The sequence below is a fragment of the Lipotes vexillifer genome, unplaced genomic scaffold, assembly GCF_000442215.2.
Source record: "Lipotes vexillifer unplaced genomic scaffold, Lipotes_vexillifer_v1.1 scaffold2162, whole genome shotgun sequence".
NCBI lineage: Eukaryota > Metazoa > Chordata > Mammalia > Artiodactyla > Lipotidae > Lipotes > Lipotes vexillifer.
In genome coordinates, this window is record NW_006774405.1 from 43,204 (window position 1) to 65,095 (window position 21,892).

The following is a 21,892-nucleotide window of genomic DNA, read 5'->3' on the forward strand; positions in this document are numbered from 1 at the left end:
TTTTTTTTTTTTTTGCAAGCCTCAGTTCATCCTGGGTTTTAGCTCTCCTGACACCATTCTTTGAGATGAGTCTTTTGTTAGAACGTTCTCTTGCCAGCTTTCTTATGGTCGACACACACTCCCACACTCCCACGCCTTTACATGCACATTCATTCATTCAACTGCCTAGGCTTCGCAGATGAATAATCCGGGTCCTCACAACCTTGTGGGGAGAGACTGATCTTTCAATTTAACACAGAGTAAGGATGGCAAAGGTGCTGAGCCAAAAGCCGAGGAGGGGATGTCAGAAAGGCCCTCGGACAGGGGACCCCCGAGCTGTGTCTTGATGGAGACAGTTAACCAATGCCACGCCTAGTAAGAGCTGCTGCGTATTGATCCCTTCCAGGTGTGGTCTTGGCTTGGTGGCTGGTGCCTTGGCTTGTTTCATCTTCCTAATGACTTTAGGAGGCAGGTGCTTTATTATTCCCATTTTACAAAGGAGGAAACCGAGGCCTTGAGAGTCAACTCACCCCTGGTCCTTCCCCCGCCCGGGGAAGTGGAGCCAGGCTGCCAACCCAGCTTGATTGGCCCCGCAGGGCCCTGCTCTGAAACCACTGAGCTACATGGCCTCTCACCAAGCCCGTGGGAGAGGAAGGGCCTTTGCCGACTGAGGGAGCAGCGTGTGGAAAGGCTTGGAGGCAGGACGGCTTGGAGGAAGGGAGGAATGCCGGGAGCAATTTTTTTGTAAAAATTTTTTTTATTAAGTCAGAAAAAGAAAGATACAGTTTACATGATATCAGTCAATCATATGGCTACTTTGACTTACATTTTAATACACTCATGGTCCTATTTACTCCTCTGCACAAGTATTAAAAAAAAAACTCAGGTATTTGAATAATCTTCTGTAAGTTGGTTGTTGACCCTTGGCGGGTGGCAGCAGTGCGGTCTGGCCTTCCTTGCTGGGAAGAGATGCTTGGATAGAACGGAGGTGGGAGAGAAGGGCGGGGGCTGGGAGACCAGAGTCCGTCTCTGTGGGCCTGTTACATCAGCCAGGCCCCGCCCAGACACGTGCCCCCTGCAGCCCCCGTTCTTCTGTCTCTTCATCCAGAGGCCCCCTAGTTCCTCTGCTCGAAGACAGCCAGATGTGGCGTTCTGAGCCCAGAAGGGCTGTGAGTGTCATGCCATGGGGCTGGCAAAGGCAACCTTTTTCCGTCTGTGTATTTTCCAAATCATCATATATTTCAGCTGGTGTCACTGCAGATTGCTCACCCTCTGACCCATTGGCTTTAAATAGCAAAATAGAAAAAAAATACAATGCACTTTGTGGTTTCCAGTAAGATACTGTAAATACACCCAGATAATATTCCGGTGCAAACCATTTGCAGTGGCTGCACAGGGCGGTGGAATGGAATCTTTCAGGCAGGCTTGGACATCAGTTTATTTCCTCTGTACCCACCGGGGTCGTTATGGAGCTGGAATGTGGGGAGGGCGTCAGCCGGGCTCCCCGGGTTCATCTCGGTGATAACAACGGTCTTTACTAAGCACCTTCTGGGGAACGGGGCCTCTCTGTACACAGAGGTATCGTTTCGTCTTCAGAGCAGCTTGGCCGTGCCCTCCTGGTGGATCCCATTTCACAGGTGGGGAAGCTGAGGCCGGGGAGCCAGCATCCTTGCTCAGGGTCACCCCGCCCTGAGTAAGGAGCAGGGCGGAGGGACTAATAGGCTCCATCTTAGCCAAGTTCTGAGCTGAGGCCGCCTGAGCTTCTGCGTGGAAAGTTACCTGGAGATGCAGGTGAATTGAGAGTGAAAGAAGCTGTGGTGGAGGTGAGGGCAGGACTCCATGCTGGGAGCCAGGAGACCCTGGTCCTAATCCCCCAGGTCTCGCTGCTGAGTCATTGATGAGCCTGGGCACGTTTCCCGGCCTCTGTGAACCTCTCTTGTTCCAGGATGAACCCACGGGTCTTATGTCTGTGGCTCTGGGAGACTTTTCTCTGGTTCCGGGCACAGAGGGCCCTGTGCTGGGGCAGGATGGTAGGGCTGGCAGGACCTGCCTCTGCCCCAACAGCCTCACTTCCTCCCACCCCCGCGGGCTCACCTGCTCCTGCCACTGCCCAGGCCGGGTCAGGGCCACCGCAGGGTCTGCCCGTCAGCTGGGAGCCCCCTCTCCCCTCTGAGAGCCTCATGGCTGGCTCCTCCCGGCTCAAAAGTCCCCACCCCAGGTGGTCCCTGCTCCCATCACCTCCCTGTCCTGCGTCTGCAGAGTTCTCCGCTGCCGCTGAGTGAGTGATGTGTCTTGCTTTCTGCCCCCTCAGAAGCCAAGGCCATGTCTGAATCCCTCCTCTCAGTTTCCCCAGCCCCCAGCACAGTGCCTGGCACATAGTAGGTGCTCAAGCAATATCTGTTGAGTGAAGGAACAGGACACGTGGCTCAGTCAGGGGGGCCGAGGAGAGGCAAGGTGTGATGGAGGTTCTTCCTCTGCTCGTGCACAGGAGGGAGAGGTAGGTGGTCAAGGCAGGAGGGGGCTAGGTCTGTTCTTGGAGGGGCACTGGTCAGTGATGGGCAGTAAGCCAAGCCCAGTGTCCTCTGCTTACTGGCCCCACGTGGAAGAGTCGGGAAAGAGCCTGGGCCAGGAGTCAGTAGGACTGGGGTGGGTGTCGTAACCTTAAGGCAGGAGACAGGGTCAGACTCTGGAACCAGGCTGAGCAGGGTTGAATCCTGGTCAGAGTACACGCCTCTCTGGGCCTCAGTTTCCACATCCGTAAAATGGAGATAAAAATGCTCCACACCTCATAGTGTCGCCAGAGTGAAGCGAATTGATCTGTATTGAGTGCTTAGGAAAGAGACTGGTAAATAGTAAGCATTTTATGACTTTGCTGTTCTTCTTATGAACCGTGTGCCATTGGGACCATCACCTCATTCTGTTTCTGCAGCAATAAGACACACCTTAGAACTGCCCGTGCAGACAGCCAGTAAGAGACAAATAGACAGCTTCGGGAAATTGCCCAACTGTGGGGGCTTCCCCAGGCTGAGAGTGGGATTGTCTCGGGAGCTCCGAGCCTGGTCAGGGTCGGGGGTGTCCTCCGCAGTGGTTGGAGGCCTGTGACCTCTAGGTTTGCATCCTGGCTCTGCCTCTGTAAGTCACCTCCTCGAGCCTCAGTTGCGCACAGATACAATAAGGAACTGCTGCTTACCTGGGGTGGGCGAAGGAGGCATGGACGGATGGAGGTTAAGATGGCCTCTCACGCAAGGAATCTGCGATGGTAAGATTCTGGGATGCTCGTCTACCTTCTTTCTGCCATCAAACCCTGTTCTCAGGAGGCCATCCCATTTGAATGCATCCTATGCGTCCTATAAATTTATTGATGTTTTAACTGGTAACAGTTGAATGGCAGAAATAAAGGCATTTTGATCAGGGTTGCTGCCTTAAGGCAAAGGAATCTCTCTCAACCATGGGCTTTGCCACGCAGTGAGGAGCTGGAAGGGTGGTTGGAGCAGGGGCTGAGGGAGGACACTGCCAGCTTGGGCCTGGAATCCCAGTTCTGGCTGGTTTCTGGGTTGGCGGCCTCAGTGAATCAGTTTACTTCTCAGAGCCCCGGTTTCCTCATCGGTAACACTGTGGAGAATGGTGCCACCCAACGGGGCTGTTGGGCAACGCCCGTAAGGGTGGGTCTGGCACGTAGCAGGTGCTTAACAAAGGTTACTTTCCTTCTACCCTCTCCCTGCACTGAAAAGCCCCGAAACCCCAGGCCTTGGGCAGACTCTGTCCTGACGCCCTGGCGGGGAGGTCATGCCGAACGGGTGGAGCCCATCGCTGCTCTGCACCTGCCTGGTCAGAGCCTCTCTGAACCTCAGTCAGCTGGTTTCCCTATAAATAGGTGACCAGAACACTTTCCCAAAGCGGCTAGCGCAGAGCCTGGCCAGTAATAAGCACTAAATGAAGCTCACCAGGTTTTTGGCCACTGCTTGGAGCATTCATTCATTCATTCATTCATTTATCTATCCATCTATTCATCTAACAGATATGTACTGAGCACCTCCTACATGTCAGGCCCTGGGGGCACGAAGGGCACGTGACAAAGCGCTGCCTTCAAGGACATTATGCTGTAGGGGCAGCAGGAGTGGTGGCTGTGGTGTGAGAAACAGACGGCAAACAAATAAGTCTAAAATGGCTGGAGGGCTGTGGAGAAAACTGAAGCGGGGGAGTTTCTCTCTGTACCTCTCAGGGGGCCTGTAATTCCATCCATTGTAATTATTATAATACTCACTACCGTTTATTCATGCACTGGTCCCAGGGCTCACAGATACCTGGGACCCCCACCCTCTGGGTACCAGCTGGGTGAGATTCACAGATACAGAAATGGAGGATCAGAGAGGCCCAGTGACTTGTCCAGGGTCACCCAGCTTCTGGCGGGGTGGGGTTGGCAGTGAGGTCTGCTCATTCATTCATCCGTCACACACTATTGTGGGGACTGTAAACAGCAGGAGACAGACAGACACGGGCCCTGCTTCCTCGGGACCCCCCAAGTCTGGCTGGGCAGCCGGAGTCTGGGTCAGCCCCACACACTGGCCTCTGTGTGAGGCTATCGTGTCCTTCAGTGCATCATGGAGCTCAACGAGGCAAAACGGACTTGGTGGTAATCGTAATCACAGCAGCAGCGGCTAGTGTTTACGGAACACGTACCCCATGCTGGGCGCTGTGATTCAGTCCACTCACCAGCCCGTGATGCTGTTAAGCCCATTTCATGGAGGAAGCAACAGAGGCTTAGACAGGTTGACAGGCCTGACGTTAGTTACACGGCCAGCCCACTGCCCAGGGCAGCTTTCCTGGTGGTCAGTGAGGAGGGGAAAGTGTGGGGACTGGGCAGTCCTAGTCTAACACTGGTGGGCAAGGCCCAGGTCAAGGTCAATGGCAGGGGTCAGCAGTGACCCTTTAGCATCTGGAAGCATTGGACTGCAACAGCCAGTGCCTGGGTCCCGGGGAGCTCAGAAGCTAAGAATAACGGTCCCTCTGTTTCTCGGGGGCCGTGGGTGCGGAGGTGAGGGCCAGCTTGGTGGGGAGGGAAGGCCATGGCCCATGATGGACTTCACTCTGGTCTAGGAGTGCACCTTGAACTCAGGGGAGTTGTGTGTGTGCAGGGTGCAGCCGCCCTTCTCCCACCCACCTTGGGATGTGCTGGGGGATCCCGGGTAGGAGCAGAAGCCATCTGCATTGCATGCGCTACTGAGAGGGCTCAGAGATACCTGGGACCTCCACCTGCTGCGTGGTAGAACCCCACACACTTGTCCCCAGCCCCACCCCCAGGGAAGAGCCTGGGGGAAGGGCAAGTCTCAGGTGGCGGGCCAGGCTCCGACCCTTCCTCAATTTGCTGCTCTGTTCTGAGTCTGATAAAGGGGATACAGTTTCCCTTTAGCTGCCAGAGGCTGCCAGTGGAGCCACTGTGCTTTGCAGTCATTTGCTCCCCGGAGAAAGTTCTTGGTCTGAACAGGGTGTCCAGAGGCCACGACTGCAGCTCAGTGCTGCTGCCCACCAGTTGGGTGGCCTGCGTGAACCAGACTTTTCTCTTGGCCTCAGTTTCTTCAACAAATGAAAACTCCTACTCCATACCTCACAGCCTTCTTATAAGGGACCGTTATTACCATTGTCAATAGAAATCGTAATAAATCTAATATTTGGGGTCACTGTCTCATGCCAGGCCCTTTGCTAAATGCTTTACCTTTGTTAATTCTTTCTAGTTCTCTCGACCTCCCTAATTAAAGTGAGCGGTTGTCATCCTATTTTGTAGAGGAGGAACTGGAGCACAGAGCAGTTAGGTGACTCACCCAAGGTCACACAGCTAGAAAGTGGTGGAACAGAGATTTCCTCCCCCCATCTTATTCTCTGTATACTCTGCATCTGATGATTCTTTCTCTGATGTCTGTGAGGGTCTAATCTCGCTGTCGCCTGGTTCCTCCAGTGTATCCTTTTCTCGTGGGTTTGATTCTCAGTAGTGTGAGCTGGTGCCTGGAGACTGAGGCTCAGGCGGAGGAGGAAGTGGTCCAAGTCACAGTCAGTCAGTGGCAGAGCTGGGATTGAATCCGGGCGTATGGGCTCCAGCACCCCTGTATTAACAGGGCCGCCGTGGAATGTCAGGGCCAGGCGTAGGCACAGTGAAGCCGTCGGTCCAGCAGGTGGACAGGCCCACGTGTCTGCAGGATGGGGAAGCGGTGGCCGGGGGTCGGCGTGCAGGTTGCTGGCATCCTAGCAGCCTGGGTGAGGGGCTGCGAAGTGAAGGAGGGAAGGGTGAGAGGGTCCACCTGAGTCAGGGTGACGGCGTCCTGAGACACTTCTCCATCCCTGGGGCCTCTCCCTCCAGGGTGTTTCCCTGACCCCCACCCACCCTGGCTCCGAGAGCGAACGCTCTGAGCGCCCACACTAGGCACAGTGTCTGGGTTCATCTCCATCCCGGCAGGAGGTGCCGCTCTGGGACCCAGGGAGGCCGGGAGGTTGGGTGGCAGGGCGTATCTGCACCAGGCCTAAGTGACCGCCCCCCACTCTTGCACCCCAGCTACTCAGGACACTTACACCCCACTCAACAGCTCAGCACCGCCCTGCAGGGCCCTTGTAAATTCTTAACATGTGGCTCCCAGCCCCCCAGCAGGGCTGTCTCCACCTCCACGTAGCTGGGAAGCCCTGTGGGGCAGTGACACCTCAGCAGCTCCCCAGGCCCCCACTGGCGCTTTGCTGTCCTGTCCCTCCTGCTTGCCCGCGGGCAGTCCCTCTCCCCTCCCGCAGCCCTTGTCCCCTGTGTCAGTCGGAGTCCTGAGGATGCAGGTCCCAGCCTTCTCTGGAGATGCTCACAGTCAAGTGAGGGGGCCACGGGGGTCCAGACCTCTAAACAGCAGGTGACACAGCAGCGATAGCCGGGCCACGAGCACAGGAGCTGCTGTGTCAGGCAGGTGCCACGAGCCAGGCAGTGCGCTGAGAGCTTCACATGGACGAACTCTACTCTCTTATCATCCCCGTGAAAAAGGGACTATTGCTGTATCCCCACTTTCCAGCCACGAGACTGAGACACAGGGATGGGGTGGTGGCGGCTGAAGGTGACAGAGCTACAGACCGATGTTCTGGGGTTTCAGCCTAGGCCTCTGGCTCCAGAGCCTGGGTACACTGTGGTGGTCAGAGTGCTGCTTTACAGTTTGTCACCAGGTGCCACGAGTGCTGTGTGTGTGTGCAGCGGGCATGGCCACATCAGCCTGGGGGGAGTGGGTGGTCGTCCACAGAGGAGTCCCTCTTCTGGTCTCCAGCCTCTCTCCTCCGCTGCCCCGTCGACTCCCCAAGGGCGTTCAGTGACTGGGGATTCAACGGGGATGTGCGTGATGGGGGTGCCTGGGGCGGGGCTTTCTCGGAGTGAGGAACGGATGCTCAGTCAGTCTCTGTGGAGCCCCAACAGTGAGCTCAGCCTCCCTTCCCATCCCAGGATGCCCCGGACCTGAGCCCAGCCTTTCCACTCTTGTCCCCGCAGGGAGCCGGGAGGCCGCCTTCACCTACGCCATCATCGCAGCCGGCGTGGCCCACGCCATCACTGCTGCCTGCACCCAGGGCAACCTGAGCGACTGCGGCTGCGACAAGGAGAAGCAAGGCCAGTACCACCGGGACGAGGGCTGGAAGTGGGGTGGCTGCTCTGCCGACATCCGCTACGGCATCGGCTTCGCCAAGGTCTTTGTGGATGCCCGGGAGATCAAGCAGAATGCCCGGACTCTCATGAACTTACACAATAACGAGGCAGGCCGAAAGGTAGGCAGCTAGGGAGGGGAGCCGGGCGGCTCTTGCAGAGATGCTGCAAAATGGCTTATTCATAACAACTGGTGTTGGGTCTCTGGCGATGGGCCACAGGGCTCTGCCCGTAGCCTCATTCTGCTTGCATCTGTTGTCGATTTGCTGCTGGTCAGGATTTCTGTGTGGCATGATGCTTGTCAGTTACCGACAAGGTTGAATAATCGAATCTCTGTTTAAACATTGGATGTAACTCAGCAAAATGGAAAGAGGGACGGATGTGAAGTGTCATCCTCGGGCCCACAAAATCAGCTGTACAAAACTCTGATTGTGGGGAGGAGTTGAGGTGAGTGCAGTAGGAGTCATTGCTGTAGGGCAGATGCCAGGGCTGGTGATGTATCCTTGGTCGCCTTAACCAAGATCTGGAGCTCAAAATAATGGAGGTAACCATTCCCTCTTCACCGCCTCCTCAGATCCTCCTGGGCTCAGCTTCGAAGAGAGTCCAGGCTGTCCCAGAATGTTTCTAATGGAGGTGGCTGGCTTACAAAGGGGATGGACACCCCATCCCGTGAGCAAGGGAGCAGACAGGTTTGCCGGCAGAGTACAGTGAGGGCCTATGGGGTGGGGCTGTCACAGGATGGTGGGTCCTGCCTGTGTGAGGACCCGCAGGCCCCGGAGGTACTGGGCAAGGAGGGGCTCTGATGGGCCAGGCCAGACAGGGAGGGAGGGCTCCATGCCGCCAGGGTGGAGGATGGACCACTGCAGTGACAGGGGTACGTGTGGGCACCACTGGGGGGCGGGGCAGGCAGGAGCAGCGGTGATGAGAATGCGGGAAACCGTGCCCAGGGCTGTAGAGACCAAGGAACACAGGCCCCGTCCGTGGGGCCCCCAGCTTGGCTGTAGCCCGTGGAGTCTGTGCGGGAATGCCGGCCCTGGGTGGCCTCATCCTCTGGTTTTAGACCCAGATTTTCATGCATAAGCACTTCTTTTTTTAGGCGTTGGCATTTAAAACTGGTCGTCACCAGTGACTCTTAAAAAATGTAGAAAAAGGAAAAAAGAAAGAGGATTACTATAGGAGCTCAAACACACACATGCTGGCTAAGGGTGGGCCTCGAGCTGCCCATTTGGGTGCCAGCTGACCTGGTTTTGCTAGAACATGTCCGTGGGCCAGCAGTCTTCTCGCTCAGTCCTGTGCGTGAAACGGGACAAGCTCAGTTCCCTGTGCTTCTCACAGCGTCCCTGTGAACGGTAGCCTCATTATCCCATTTTGCAGGTGAAGAGATGGAGGCACAGAGGGATTGTCACGTGCTAATCGGGAGCAAAGCCAGGATGTGAAGCCTGGCGTCTGGTTCTCGGGTTGGTGTCCTTTGCACAGTGCGGGCTGGCGGTGGGCTGCCTGGGCTCAGATCCGAGCTCTGTCGCTTGCTTCTACCCGGGAAGGAAGCAGAGATGGCAGGAGTGTCCTCGCAGGGAGAAGGCAGGAGAGCCCTTCCGCAGGGCTGGCACACAGCTGGTCCTCAGCACGGGGTGGGTGTGACCCCAGACCGAGGGAGGGAGCTGTCTGGTAAGTGGTGTTGGCGGGTGGCTTGCCCACCCGTGTACAGACGAATGGGAGGTACCAGCAGCCCTTCCTCCTGCATTGGGGTTCCCTCCCTCCCTCCCTCCCTCCTCTCTCTGCAGTCTCCGGCCACATCTGGTGTGTCAGAGCCTCCCAGGAGGCCACGGTGAGTCACGCAGCAGGCTGCTCACCTGGTCTGTCCTAGGATGATGGCCGGGGTAGATTGCAAGGCCCTGCCGGCCCTGCCCTGTGCCGGAAGCTCCTGCTCAGGGCGGCACATTCCTCCAGGGTTCTCAGCTCTTCATCCCTCCCAATTTCTACGGTCAGGTCACTTCCTAGGGCTGAGGTCATAGGTCATGGGGTCCCTCCTGGCCTTGAAGCTCCCACCCCTGGGAGTGGACAGGAGAGGGACAAGTGGCTTCCCTCTCCCCCTGTTTCCTCCTGTGTGGCTACCTGGTCCAGCCACAGTGAGAATGAAGGGAGAGAGCGCTTAGCTGGGGGAAGGAAGGTCCCACGCACATCAGGCGGGAGAGGGTTTCTTTTTTGGATTTCCGTCCCGTTTATGTCACCCCAGAGCACTGAGTAGAGTTCCCTGTGCTATACAGTAGGTTCTCATTAGTTATCTATTTTATACATAGTAGTGTATATATGTCAATGCCAATCTCCCAGTTCGTCCCACTCCCCTTCCCCCCGCTAAGCATCCCACTAAGCTTCCCTCCCGCTTGGCGTCCATACATTTGTTCTCTACATCTGTGTGTCTCTATTTCCGCTTTGTGAATAAGTGTTCATCTGTACCATTTTTCTAGGTTCCACATACAAGCGATATTATACGATATTTGTTTTTCTCTTTCTGACTTACTACACTCTGTACGACGGTCTCTAGGTCCATCCACGTCTCTGCAGATGACCCAATTTCATTCCTTTTCATGGCTGAGTAATATTCCATTGTGTATATGTACCGCATCTTCTTTATCCATTCCTCTCTTGATGGACATTTAGGTTGCTTCCATGTCCTGGCTATTGTAAATAGTGCTGCAGTCAACACTGGGGTGCATGTGTCTTTTTGAATTATGGTTTTCTCTGGGTATATGCCCAGGAGTGGCATTGCTGGGTCATATGGTAGTTCTATTTATTTATTTTATTTTATTTTATTCTATTTTATTTTATTTTATTTTTGGCTGTGCTGGGTCTTCGTTGCTGCGCGCAGGCTTTCTCTAGTTGCGGCGAGCGGGGGCTACTCTTTGTTGCAGTGCATGGGCTTCTAACTGTGGTGGCTTCTCTTGTTGTGGAACATGGGCTCTAGCTATCCGGGCTTCAGTAGTTGTGGCCCTCAGGCTCAGTAGTTGTGGCTGGTGGGCTCTAGAGCGCAGGCTCAGTAGTTGTGGCTGGTGGGCTCTAGAGCGCAGGCTCAGTAGTTGTGGCTGGTGGGCTCTAGAGCACAGGCTCAGTAGTTGTGGTACATGGGCTTCGTTGCTCCGTGGCATGTGGGATCTTCCTGGACCAGGGCTCGAACCCGTGTCCCCTGCATTGGGAGGCGGATCTTCAACAGCTGTGCCACCAAGGAAGCCCTGGTAGTTCTTTTTTTTTTTTTTTTTTTAAGGACCCTCCATACTGTTCTCCATGGTGGCTGTACCGATTTACATTCCCACCAACGGTGTAGGGGGGGTTCCCTTCTCGCCACATGGGAGAGGGTTTCCTGAGCCACCAGCTCCAGCAGGCATGAGGGCTGTGCTTGCTGTTCAGGGCAGCTCTTGGGTGATGCAGATGATGGGACCGTCGTATGTTGTAAGGTCAACCTCAGGGGCCTTTCTGGAGTAGCTGGGCCCCAGAAAATGAGTGAGGTTTGGCTTGGCAGAGAAGAGAGGTGGAGGCAATCCAGGTAGTGACCAAAGGCCCAGAGGAGGGGCTTGGGGCCAGTCCAGGGGCCCAGACTGGCTGGTCTGTGAGTCCCTGAAGGGGTGGCTGCAGCCAGAGGGCTGCAAGGTCACCTTCCAGGCCAGGGAGTGAGAGCCATGGGTTTTCCCCTCAGGGCTGCCCTGTCCTTACTGCTTGAGTTCCAGCTCCGATATCCCCTCTTCAGAGAGGCTTCCCTCTCAGCCCCTTCCTAGCCTTTCCCCGGGCAGTGCCTTGTTCCGAGGCCTTCTCCCCTCCCCAGATCATAAGCTTGATAAGGACAGAGACCTCATGCATCACATTCACAGCTGCACCCCAGGGCCTGGTGTATACAGGCGCTCTATGTACGTACGGAGTGAATGGTTGAGTCCCTTATGGTCACACTGGGGAGCCGCTGATGGTTCTGGAGCAGGGCGTCAGAAGTCTCAGAGACTGACTCCAGGACAGCAGAGCGAGGCCTTGGGCGGGGTCAGGAACGGGGCGTGGGCATCCTTGGTGGGGTGCGCAGGTTGGGCCTCACTTGTCACTTCTGAGCAGCAATGGTTTTCCCAGCTCAGGGTGCCCCCTGCACTCCCATCATCCCCTGCTGCCTAGCTCCACTCTGGTTCAGGAGGACGCTTGAGGGTCACCTCCTGGAAGGGCAGTTCAGCCAGGCACTATATGTTTTCCAGAGCCAAGAGGTAGAATTTGGGACTCCCCAGTGGACACAGGAAAGGCCTGATTAACCACCAGTCCAGCCCCTTTGTGGTTTAGGGGTGCAAACAGAGGCCCAGAAAGGATCCCGACTGGCCCTCAGCTATGCAGGGCAGTGGCCACACCCCTTGGCCAGGGCACGGCAGGAAGGTGGTCTCCCAGCCTAGTCCCTCGCTCTCAGACATGGGGCACCCCAAGGGCCCAGACACAGATCCGAGCGGCTAGGAGCAGGGCAGCCGCCTAGCCTGGGGAAGGTAAGGCTCAGTGTGTATCATCTCTGGGTTCCATCCCTTCTGGGGGCCTCAGTTTCCTCATCTGTCAAATGGCACTATGATCCTCGATCTGTTCTGGATCCCAGGTACCAGTCAGGGCCAGGCGAGGGCACACACTGGAGACTCCAGGATCCTGCAGCCTGCCATTTATTCAAAGGCACGGGACCCCATTCCAGAAACTCTGCCCACAACAGGCTTCCGTGGGCCCCATGCACAGTGGAGCTGGAACGGGCAGGAGGAGAGGGGCCAGCCCGCAGCCGCTCCTGGCTGAGCGTCTTGGGAAGGATCACAGATGTGTTTATCACCGGCTCCCTCCTCCTGCTGTGAGAAGACAAGACTCAACCTGACCACAGGCTCTGGGGCTTGTTGGCAGCTGGTGCGAGAGAAAAGGGGGAGGGGGAGGTGGGGAAGGGGTGTGTGTCCCAGAGCCGAGCTGGTGGCCCGCTGAGTGAGCAGAGATTCAGGGCTTGTCCTCCGGGCGGCCCTTGGGGTGGCAGGGTGCCCCCGACTCAGCTGGCAGATCAAGAGGAATAATGCCGCGGGGGGCACCTGCCCTCACAGGTCTCCGGTTTGGGTCCGGCCCAGGCAGAGCCAGGGTTTCACCTGCAGATGTGGCCGCAGGGCTGGGGGTGTCTGTGCCCTGCCTCCCCCCACACTGTCTTGTGCAATTGTGTGGTCTGCAGGGTTGGATCAGAGGGGCCACGATAGAAGACAGGAATAGGGGAAGCCAACAGGTCCTTTGGGGATGTGATTTTTGAATTAGAGTCTCTCTCTATTGGAATTTTAGGGCCATCGTATTTTGGCATTGAAATCACAAACGGTTCAGGTTGGGACTGTAGAATGTTAGGTTTACACCCTCACACGGAGGGCTTGGAATCAGGATCTTTGTTTGGGAGGGAGAGAGGCGTCAGAAGCGGTGGGTTGAAATCTTTGTTTTTTGTGTGTTTTTTATTTTAAGTATAGGTACATTTTAATGAAGTCATTTGTCTTTAGATTAACTTGAGTAATTACACTGCAATTTAAAAAACAAACAAAAAATGATTCACAAGGAATTTGCACTGGAGTAACTTTGAATTGTATTTCTTATTAATGGTTGAAGGTATAGCTGATAGTCGGTGGTAGTCCGAAGAAGCCAATAAGAAAACTTTAAATTGCTGTTTGAAATCTTTGTTTTTTTAAAAAAAAAATATTTATTTTTGGCTGCACTGGGTCTTGGTTGCTGCACGCGGGCTTTCTCTAGTTGTGGCGAGCGGGGGCTACTCTTCGTTGCGGTGCGCGGGCTTCTCATTGCGGTGGCTTCTCTTGTTGTGGAGCACAGGCTCTAGACGCGTGGGCTTCAGTAGTTGCAGCACGCGGGCTCAGTAGTTGTGGCTCGTGGGCTCTAGAGTGCAGGCTCAGTAGTTGTGGCGCACGGGCTTAGTTGCTCCGTGGCATGTGGGATCTTCCTGGACCAGGGCTCGAACCTGTGTCCCCTGCATCGGCGGGCGGATTCTTAACCACTGCACCACCAGGGAAGCCCCGGGTTGAAATCTTTGGATGGTGGAATCTTTGTGGCTTTGAATCGTTTCTTTCCCACCTTGGGGGCAGTGAGGATATGAACTCACCGTGCTTCTTGCCCTCAAGGTGCTCTGTCTGGTGACAGAGGCAGTTAAGAGGAGCAAAAATGATGATTCAGGGCTAAACACCGCAGGAGAAATGCAACACAGAAGGTGCATAAGAGCTCAGAGGAGGGTGCGGTTTCTTCTCGGAGGAGTCTGGACACTTTTGGGGCAAGAAGAAGGGGCCCTTTAGTAGGGCTTTGAAGGATAAGTAGGAGTCCACCAGGTGGATAAGGCAGGTGGGAGGGAGGGCAGTTCAGGGAGAAGTAACGGCATCTATAAAAGCACGAAGTCCTGAAAAGGCGTGGTCAGGTGGGGGCGGACTGCGTGTGTCTGGGGAGAGGGGGTGATGGGTGACAAGACTGCAGAGGTGGCTGGGGTCAAGTGCAGGGCCTTGCCTGCCAGGTCCAGGGGCAGGCTTCCCCCTTAGGCTGGCAGTTCCTGAGGAGACTTTGCAGGAGGAGTGCCGTGCTCAGGTTTCTGGCTCTGTCTGGGACGAAGTGGAGAACAGAGTGAAGAGGGCAGGGTGGCAGCTGGTGCCCCAACCCAGCAGGGACCACGGGTAGGCGGGAGGGACAGCTGTTTTGGAGCAGAAGAGGCAGGACCCGCCTTGGGTTGCACTTGGGGTGGATGGGTGGGCGCTCTACCTCACTGGGGTCAGGCACTGAGGCGTGTGGAGTCTGGACTTGAGGGGAGATGATCATTAGGGTGCTTTTGGGCATGTGAGTGGGAGAGCCCGTGGGCATCACATGGGGATGCCCAGGGGCCACTGGTGCCTGGAGAGAGGTCTTGGTTGGAGCCACTTCCTGGCAGCCACCAACGCGAGGCAGTTGCCAAAGCCCTGGCATTTGGCAGGATTGGCCAGCAGAAAGATTCTAGTAGGAAAGCCCAGAGCCGGGCACAGCCCTGAGGAAATGGGCACTGGGGCAGGAGGGCTATGGGACACAGAAGAGCAGACAGGGAGGTGGGTCCTTGTGGATGCATCCCCGAGCACTGAGCTCAGAGCCAGCTTCTGCTGCATCGTGGCTCTGGAAGCTGGGCTGCGGGGCTGGGGGGCCGGGCTCTCCGCGCCTCGGTGATGCTACTGCACTGGGCCGGGGGTGCCATCGAGGCCTTGCCGGCCACTGAGGGCAAAGTGTGCTGGGAGCTCTGGGGGCCCCAGGGAGGGAGGGGGCCTCCACAACCCCTTCCTGGGAGCGTGGTGACTGAGCCCAAGAGAGGCAGCCCTGGGGATGGGGGCCCAGCTGGGACGGGGCTGGCCCCTGCTGGAATGTGCTCCAAGGGAGGTGAGCTCAGGGGGATGGAATTCCACCCAAACGAGAGTCACCTCCCAGTCCCTGCCCAGCCTCTGCACGCGGAGGGTGCTGGTCTTGTCCCTTCCTGCCCTGCCCTGTCTGGTCTGGGTGCTCCTGGGAGCTGGATTTCCACCCTGCCCTGGCTGCAGGCAGGCCTGTGAGTCAGGGGACACCAGGGACCTGGCCTCTGGCAGCTGGGGCAGGGCCCCGATAAGGCTTGCTCAGCTATGCTCTCCTCTGCTGTCCCGAGGGCCACTTGCATATTTGACCGGATAGAATGGTCAGTGGTGGCACGTTGAGGGCCCGAGGAGCCAGGCCCTGCCTGGCCTGAAGCCAGCTGACCAGGCCGGGCTGTGAGGAGGCCTCCGCAGGCCACCGTGCCCTCCCTTCCTGCTCCAGATCTGGTGCAGGTGTGGGTTCTTCCCTTCCCAGATGCAAAGGCTTCCAGCTGGAACTTGAGGGACTTGGACCAGGGCTGGCCTTGGGCAGATCCCGGCCCTCCAGGGCCTCAGTTTCTCCCATGGTGGGACCTTGTGTCTCAGAAAGGTCTTCTAGTTCTGACATGTGGGGGTAGGGAATACAGGGTTCTTAGGACCACTGGGCACCAACTATGTCTCCAGCCATACGCTTCTGGAGTCCGCCAAGCTTGTTCCTGCCTCAGGGCCTTTGCACATGCTGTTTTCCCTGTCTGGAAGGCCCTTCCCTCAGATGTTTGCATAACTAGTTCCTGCTGTTCCTTCAGGTCTCTGCTCAGACGTCGCCCTCTCGGGGAAGCCCTCTCTCACTTTCTGACTTTCCTCCCCTTTCTCCACCTCGGCTCTGTCTGTACACTGTCTTGCTTTATTTTCTCTGTAACATTTAACGCCGTATGAAATGATTTTATTTGCACAGTTCTTTACGTCTTTATTCCCTCTCTCCTCCCACTACAATGTCAGCACCACGAGGGTAGGGGTGGCCTGAGTTTACAGCTGTATCCCCTATGCCTAGAACAGTGCCTGGCACATAGTAAGTGTTCAAGAAATATTTGTTGAGTGAATGAATGACGTGACAGGTGTCTCCTCTTACCTGGGGCAATTTCCCAGGAGTAGGGTTGCCAGATAAAAAACAGGACTCCCAGTTAAATTTGAGATAACAAGTATTTTTTAGTACAATTATGTCCCAAATATTGTGTGGAACATACTTATAGCAAAACTTTATTCATTATTTATCTCAAATTAAAACTTAAATGGGTTTCTTGCACTTTTTTTTTTTTTTTTTTTGCGATACGCGGGCCTCTCACTGTTGTGGCCTCTCCCGCTGCGGAGCACAGGCTCCGGACGCGCAGGCTCAGTGGCCATGACTCACGGGCCCAGGCGCTCCGCGGCATGTGGGATCTTCCCGGACCGGGACATGAACCCGTGTCCCCTGCATCGGCAGGCGGACTCTCAACCACTGCGCCACCAGGGAAGCCCCGGTTTCTTGCACTTTTAAATTCAAATTTTTATGTGGAGATAGTGTCAACTCGTGCAGTTGCAAGAATTCAGAAAGATCCTATGTGCCCTTGGCCCGGTTTTCCCCAACAGCTCATAAAATTATGTAGTATCCCAACCGGGTATTGATATCAGTATAGTCACGACACAGAACATTCCTGTGCTACCCTTTTGGAGCCAGATCTCCTTCCCTCCCTTCTTTATCCCCTCCTAATCCCTGGCAGCCACTAATCTGTTCTCCATTTCTACAGTTTTATCATTTAAAGATTGTTATATAAATGGAATGGTACAGTGTGTAATCTGTTGGGATTGGCTTTTTTCACTCAGCATAAACCCCTCAAGATTCAATCAACTTGTTGCATTTATGAATAGTTTGTTCCTTTTTATTGCCGAGTGGTGTTTCACAGTATGGAACCGTTCATCTGTTAAAGGCCGCCTGGGTTGTTTCCAGTTTGGGGCTATGACAAATAGGCTGCTGTGAACAGTTTTGGACAGGTTTTGGTGTGAACGCAGGGTTCCATTTCTCTGGGGTAGATACCCAAGAGTGTAACTGCTGGATCGTACGGTAGTTGTACGTTTAGCTTTGTAAGAAAGGGCTAAACTTTTCCAGAGTGGCTGTACCATCTTACATTACCACCAGCAATGTGCAAGGGATCCTGTTTTGCTGCATCCCCTCCAGCACTGACGGTCGTCACTGTTTTTTGGTTTTGCCGTTCTGAGCGGTGTGTGCAGTATCCCACTGTGGTTTTAATGACTGTTTCCCTAACAGCTAGTGATGTGGACCATCTTCCCACGTGCGTATTTGCCGTCTGTACATCCTCTTCAGTGGAATGTCTGTTCGTGTCTTATGCCCATTTTCTAATTAGATTAGGTTTTTACTGTTGGGTTTTGAGATTTCTTTGTATGTTCTGGATCCTAGTCTTCTGTCAGACACATGGTTTGCAGTTTTTTCCTCCCAGTTTATAACTTGTCTTTTCCTCCTCTTCATAGGCTCTTTTGCAGAGAAAAGTTTTAAACTTTGATAAGGTCCAATTTATCAGTTCTTTCTTTACGGAGAGTGCTTTGGTGCTAAGAACTGTTTGCTGAGCCCTAGGTCCTGAAGATTTTGCCCTGTGTTTTTTTCTAAAAGCTTTGTAGCTTTACATTTTACCTTTAAGTCTTTCGTTTTTTAAGATTAATTAATTTTAAATCAACTAACTAAGGTTTGTTTCTTTTTTAAATTGATTTTCTTAGTTCACAAATTTGATTTTTTTCTTCTTTTTTTTTCTTTGGCCCTATCTCATAGCATGCAGAACTTTCCTCACCAGGGATCGAACCCATGCCCCCTGCAGTGGAAGTGCAGAGTCTTAACCACTGGACCACCAGGGAAGCCCCTTAAAATTGATTTTTAAAATGTACTTATTTTTTATTATAGTAAAATACCCATAACATAAAACTTACCATGCCAACCATTTTTAAGTGTCTGGTTCAGTGGCATTAAGTATATTCACACTGTCGTGCAGCCATCACCACCATCCACCCCCAGAACTTGCTCATCTTCCCAAACTGAAACTGTCGCCATTAACCACTAACCCTCCTCCGCCCTCCCCAGGCCCTGGCAGCCACCGTCCACTTTCTGTGTCTGTGACTCCGACCGCTCTAGGGGCCTCATATGAGTAGGATCAGACAGTGTCTGTCCTTTTGTGGCTGGTTTATTTCACTGAGCAGAATGTCTTCAAGGTTCCACGATCCATTTTGAATTAACTTTTATATAAGGTGCAAATATTAGGTCAGGGTTATCGTTTTGTGTGTTTATGTTCTCAGCCTGGCAACCCCTGCCCAGCCCCTGCTGCCCCGTGGAGGAGGCCGGTCTCCAGACAGTACTGGGAAAAATCGTTTCAGAACCAGACTCCCTTCCTTGGGCCCATTTAATAGATGAGAGACTGACACCACCACGGAGGCCCTGCCAAGGCCACACACAGCAAGGCGGGGCGGGGCAGGATTCACACCCAGGGCCTGGCTCCCAGGTCCTCCTGCCCCCTCCTCCCCCCATGACTGGCTGGGGCAGGTGGGGCTGGGCGGGGCTGACGTGTCCACTGGGGAGTGCCCACTGGGATGACCAGGCTGGGATGTGCAGGCCTGGAGGAAAAAGTCAGACAGGTCCAGAGCGGAAGCCACTGACGGGGGGCTGGAGGGGAACCAACTCGGGCCCGGGGGGAGGACGCCCACGAGGCCTGAGGTTTTTTTCCAGTTTTCTCCGATGACACAGCGAGGGCAGGGCCCAGCCAGGTCCGGTGGGTGGTGCTGCGGTGATAGCAGTGGATGGTGCCAGGGAAGGCAGGAGATGAGATGGGGGGACGGGCGTGGGGAGCTGGGGTGGGGCAGGAGCGGCCCTTCCCGCAGAGAAGGGAAACGTCTGTGGGTCCCCAGGTCCGTGAGGCCTGGTCCTCAGCACCCCACTTTGCTCTGGGCTACTGAGACCCCCTCCCCACCCCAGTCTGGGTGGGCGTGGGCGGCCTGGGGTGGGCCCAGAGGGGGCGGCTGGACACACCAGCCTGGGAGGGGCTCGGGAGCTCAGCCCCCGGAGTGGGCCACCTCAGGGGGCTGTCACTGTCCTGCAGTCAGTGAAGGGCTGGGGGCGGGGGCAGTGGGAGGGCGGCAGGCAGGACCAGGACCGTGGAGTAGAGGAGTGTGGGAAGATGCAGGTTGCAGCTCTGATGAGAAAATGGGATAAGCCGGAGGGAGGGCAGGTGCCTGTTTGGTGGCAGAATGTAGATGATGGGGTACATACTGACTTAACCTCCGCGAGTCCTGTGAGGTTGACGTTCTCCGTTGTTCTCTCCATTTTACCAATGGGAAAACGGAGGCCCAGAGCGGTAAAGAAATTTGCCCAAGGCCACACAGCTGGCAGGTGCTGCCCTACGGTCTGAATCCAAGTAGTCTGGCTCCAGACCCAGTTCTTAACCTCTGAACTGTTTCACCAGCCCTGGGGCTTCTTGGACTCAGATATGTTTACCCTCAGACCCGGTTCTCACATCCTGCCATTCCAAAATGTTGTCCTAAGATTCTCCAATCCCCTGTTTGGGGCAACTTGGAGACTCTGGGGTCCCCAGCCCCCAAAAGCCCCCAGTGTCTGGTGGTTTGGGGACTGTAGATTATTCTGGCACTGTTCGTGCTCCCCCCTCCTGGTCACTGCGGCCCTGGGACTGTCCTTGGGCCACTGTCGTCTGCCCGAGAGAGGCCTCTTGCAGGCCAGGAGGGAGCTTGGCCATGTGGAGGACAAGATTCTGTGCATTGCCCCCCCAGCGGGGGGGCCTGGACCGCCATGGGGGGGCGCAGGGGTTGGGCAAGGAGTGCCCACACCTGTGCAGAGAGCCGGCACACCTCTTGCTGTCACGGGTTTTCTGGGCTGGCTCAGCCTAGGGAAGGCAGTGGGGGACCCACATCTTGTCCCGCTGACAGATCCTCTCATCCTTCCGGGCAGGCGTGAGAGACACCTCGCCGTCTCCCAGAGCCCAGCCTGGACCCTGGCACCCAGTGGGTTCTCCCAGCGATGTGGCGTGATGTGAGTGCAAGGCCGGCGTCCAGAAGGGGACTTAGAGGATTGGCAGGCCTGGGGATTGGGAGTGCGTGTCCTCTGCCTTCCTGGGCACGGCTGTGCAGTGGATGGGGATGGACTGAGGATGGCTTGTCCCCGTGTGGGAGGCAGCCTCCGGAGACCATTCCCGGCTTCCCTGCTTCTCAGCTGTGTGGCCTTGGGCATGTTCACTTGCCTCTCTGTGCCACAGTTTCTCCATCTGTAAAACAGGGACAGTGATCGCTTTGTAGAGTGTTGTGAGGGGTAAAAGTTTAAATGCATTTAAAGTGCTTGCAGCTCTGCTGTCCTCTATGGTGGCCACAGGCCACGTGGCGCTATTAAAATGTAAATTAATCACAAATGGATAAGATTGAGCATTCAACCCCTCAGTCCACATGTCCAGTGCTGGGTAGCCACGTGGCTCGTGACTTGCTGCAGGAAGGTCCAGTGGACAGGCCGGCTTGGAGCGGCAGGTGCTGGGCTCGGGCTTCGGTGTCACTACTAAGGGGACCCGGAAAGGCTTCAGCAGCGAGGGGAGCCATCCTTTCACCTCCCTGGGCCCCTGCCAGCCCAAGGCGGGGTCTCCAGTAGTGGCCGTGTCACTTCTCTTGGAAGGAATCCCCACCATGGCTGTTGGCCCTTCAGAGGGGGCACATTTGAAACCGGCTGAGGTGGGAGGGGGCGGCGTGGCGAGGCCCCGGGAGGCCTCCCAGGTGAGGTGCAGCCGAGGGGGCTCGGTTACACCACGGTGAGACCAAGTCAAAAGGCGCCCACCGGGGACAATTACCGCCTTTGTCCTCTGCAGGGGGAGTGGGACTCTCGGGTGTTATCAAATCTGCCCAGACAGGGGACGGGGAGCCAAGTGGTGGAGGGTGGGCAGGGGCGGGGCGGGGGGGCGAGGAGGAATTGGCACCCAGGCGGCAGCGTCGCTTGCCCTAATCTTGCACACTTGTGTGTCCTTTGCGGGGAAATCCAGGTACTATTATGTCCCGAAAAAGGACCCCTTACCTGACACAGGGCCTTCTCCAAGTCTTCACCCTGCCGTGTGCCTTCCAGACACCAATCCCGTGCTCTGTCTACACGAGTGAATCCGTTTCACTGGCCCGACCACCTTGGGGGTCCTTGTGAACTCCATTTCACAGATGGGCAGCTGAGGCCCAGCCAGTGACTTGAGCAGCGTCCCAGGGCAGCCCCCGCTGCAGCAGATCAAGGGCTCACCTGATCTCAGGACCTCCGCAGGACGTCGTGTGGAGGGGGCAGGCCCAGGGCCGGCTCGGGGTGGGCAGGGTCAGGCCAGCCCTCAGCTGCTCTGCGCGCCTCTCCCAAGGCCTGATGCACCATGTGCTGCCCCACGCCTAGTGCTCTCCATAAATGATCCTCCAGGGAAGGTGTGGTTAGTCCCATTTTACAGATGAGGAGAGTGGAGGTAGAGTGGTTTTACTGGGGCGGCCCAAGTAGAAAACATCGAGCCAGGATTCCCTCCCAGCCATCCTGCTACTGTAGCCCACGCTCTGCCCATCCTTTCTGGGTCTCTTCTTAGCCCTCAGTTGTGTGTGTGTGTCTAGTTTAGACCTGGAAGGATTGGTAGTATTTCGAAATAATGATTCTCAAGACGTTTGTGAAAACACTTTATAATTTGCGAAACCTTTTCTAACACTTTTCTTTGGCCGAGCCTCACAACTTTCCTCCAGGCAAGCGGTGTAACTGTGCCCATTTTTCAGGCGACATACCTGGGCTCAGGCCGGGCGCCGCTCAGCCTGCAGGGTCGGTGGCTCTGCGGGGCATGGAGTCCTGGGTGGGGGGGAGGCCGGGGGCTCCTAGCAGGAA

The 21,892-nt window shown here is 55.6% G+C and overlaps 1 protein-coding gene across 1 annotated transcript in view; it reads left to right on the forward strand.

The window, feature by feature from the left end:
- WNT7A (Wnt family member 7A) overlaps positions 1-21,892 on the forward strand; it is a 68,541-nt gene that overhangs the window by 15,972 nt on the left and 30,677 nt on the right. Inside the window, exon 3 of the mRNA XM_007449154.1 lies at positions 7,481-7,752. Within this exon, the coding sequence (XP_007449216.1) occupies positions 7,481-7,752 (272 nt within the window). The remainder of the gene's footprint in view (positions 1-7,480; positions 7,753-21,892) is intronic.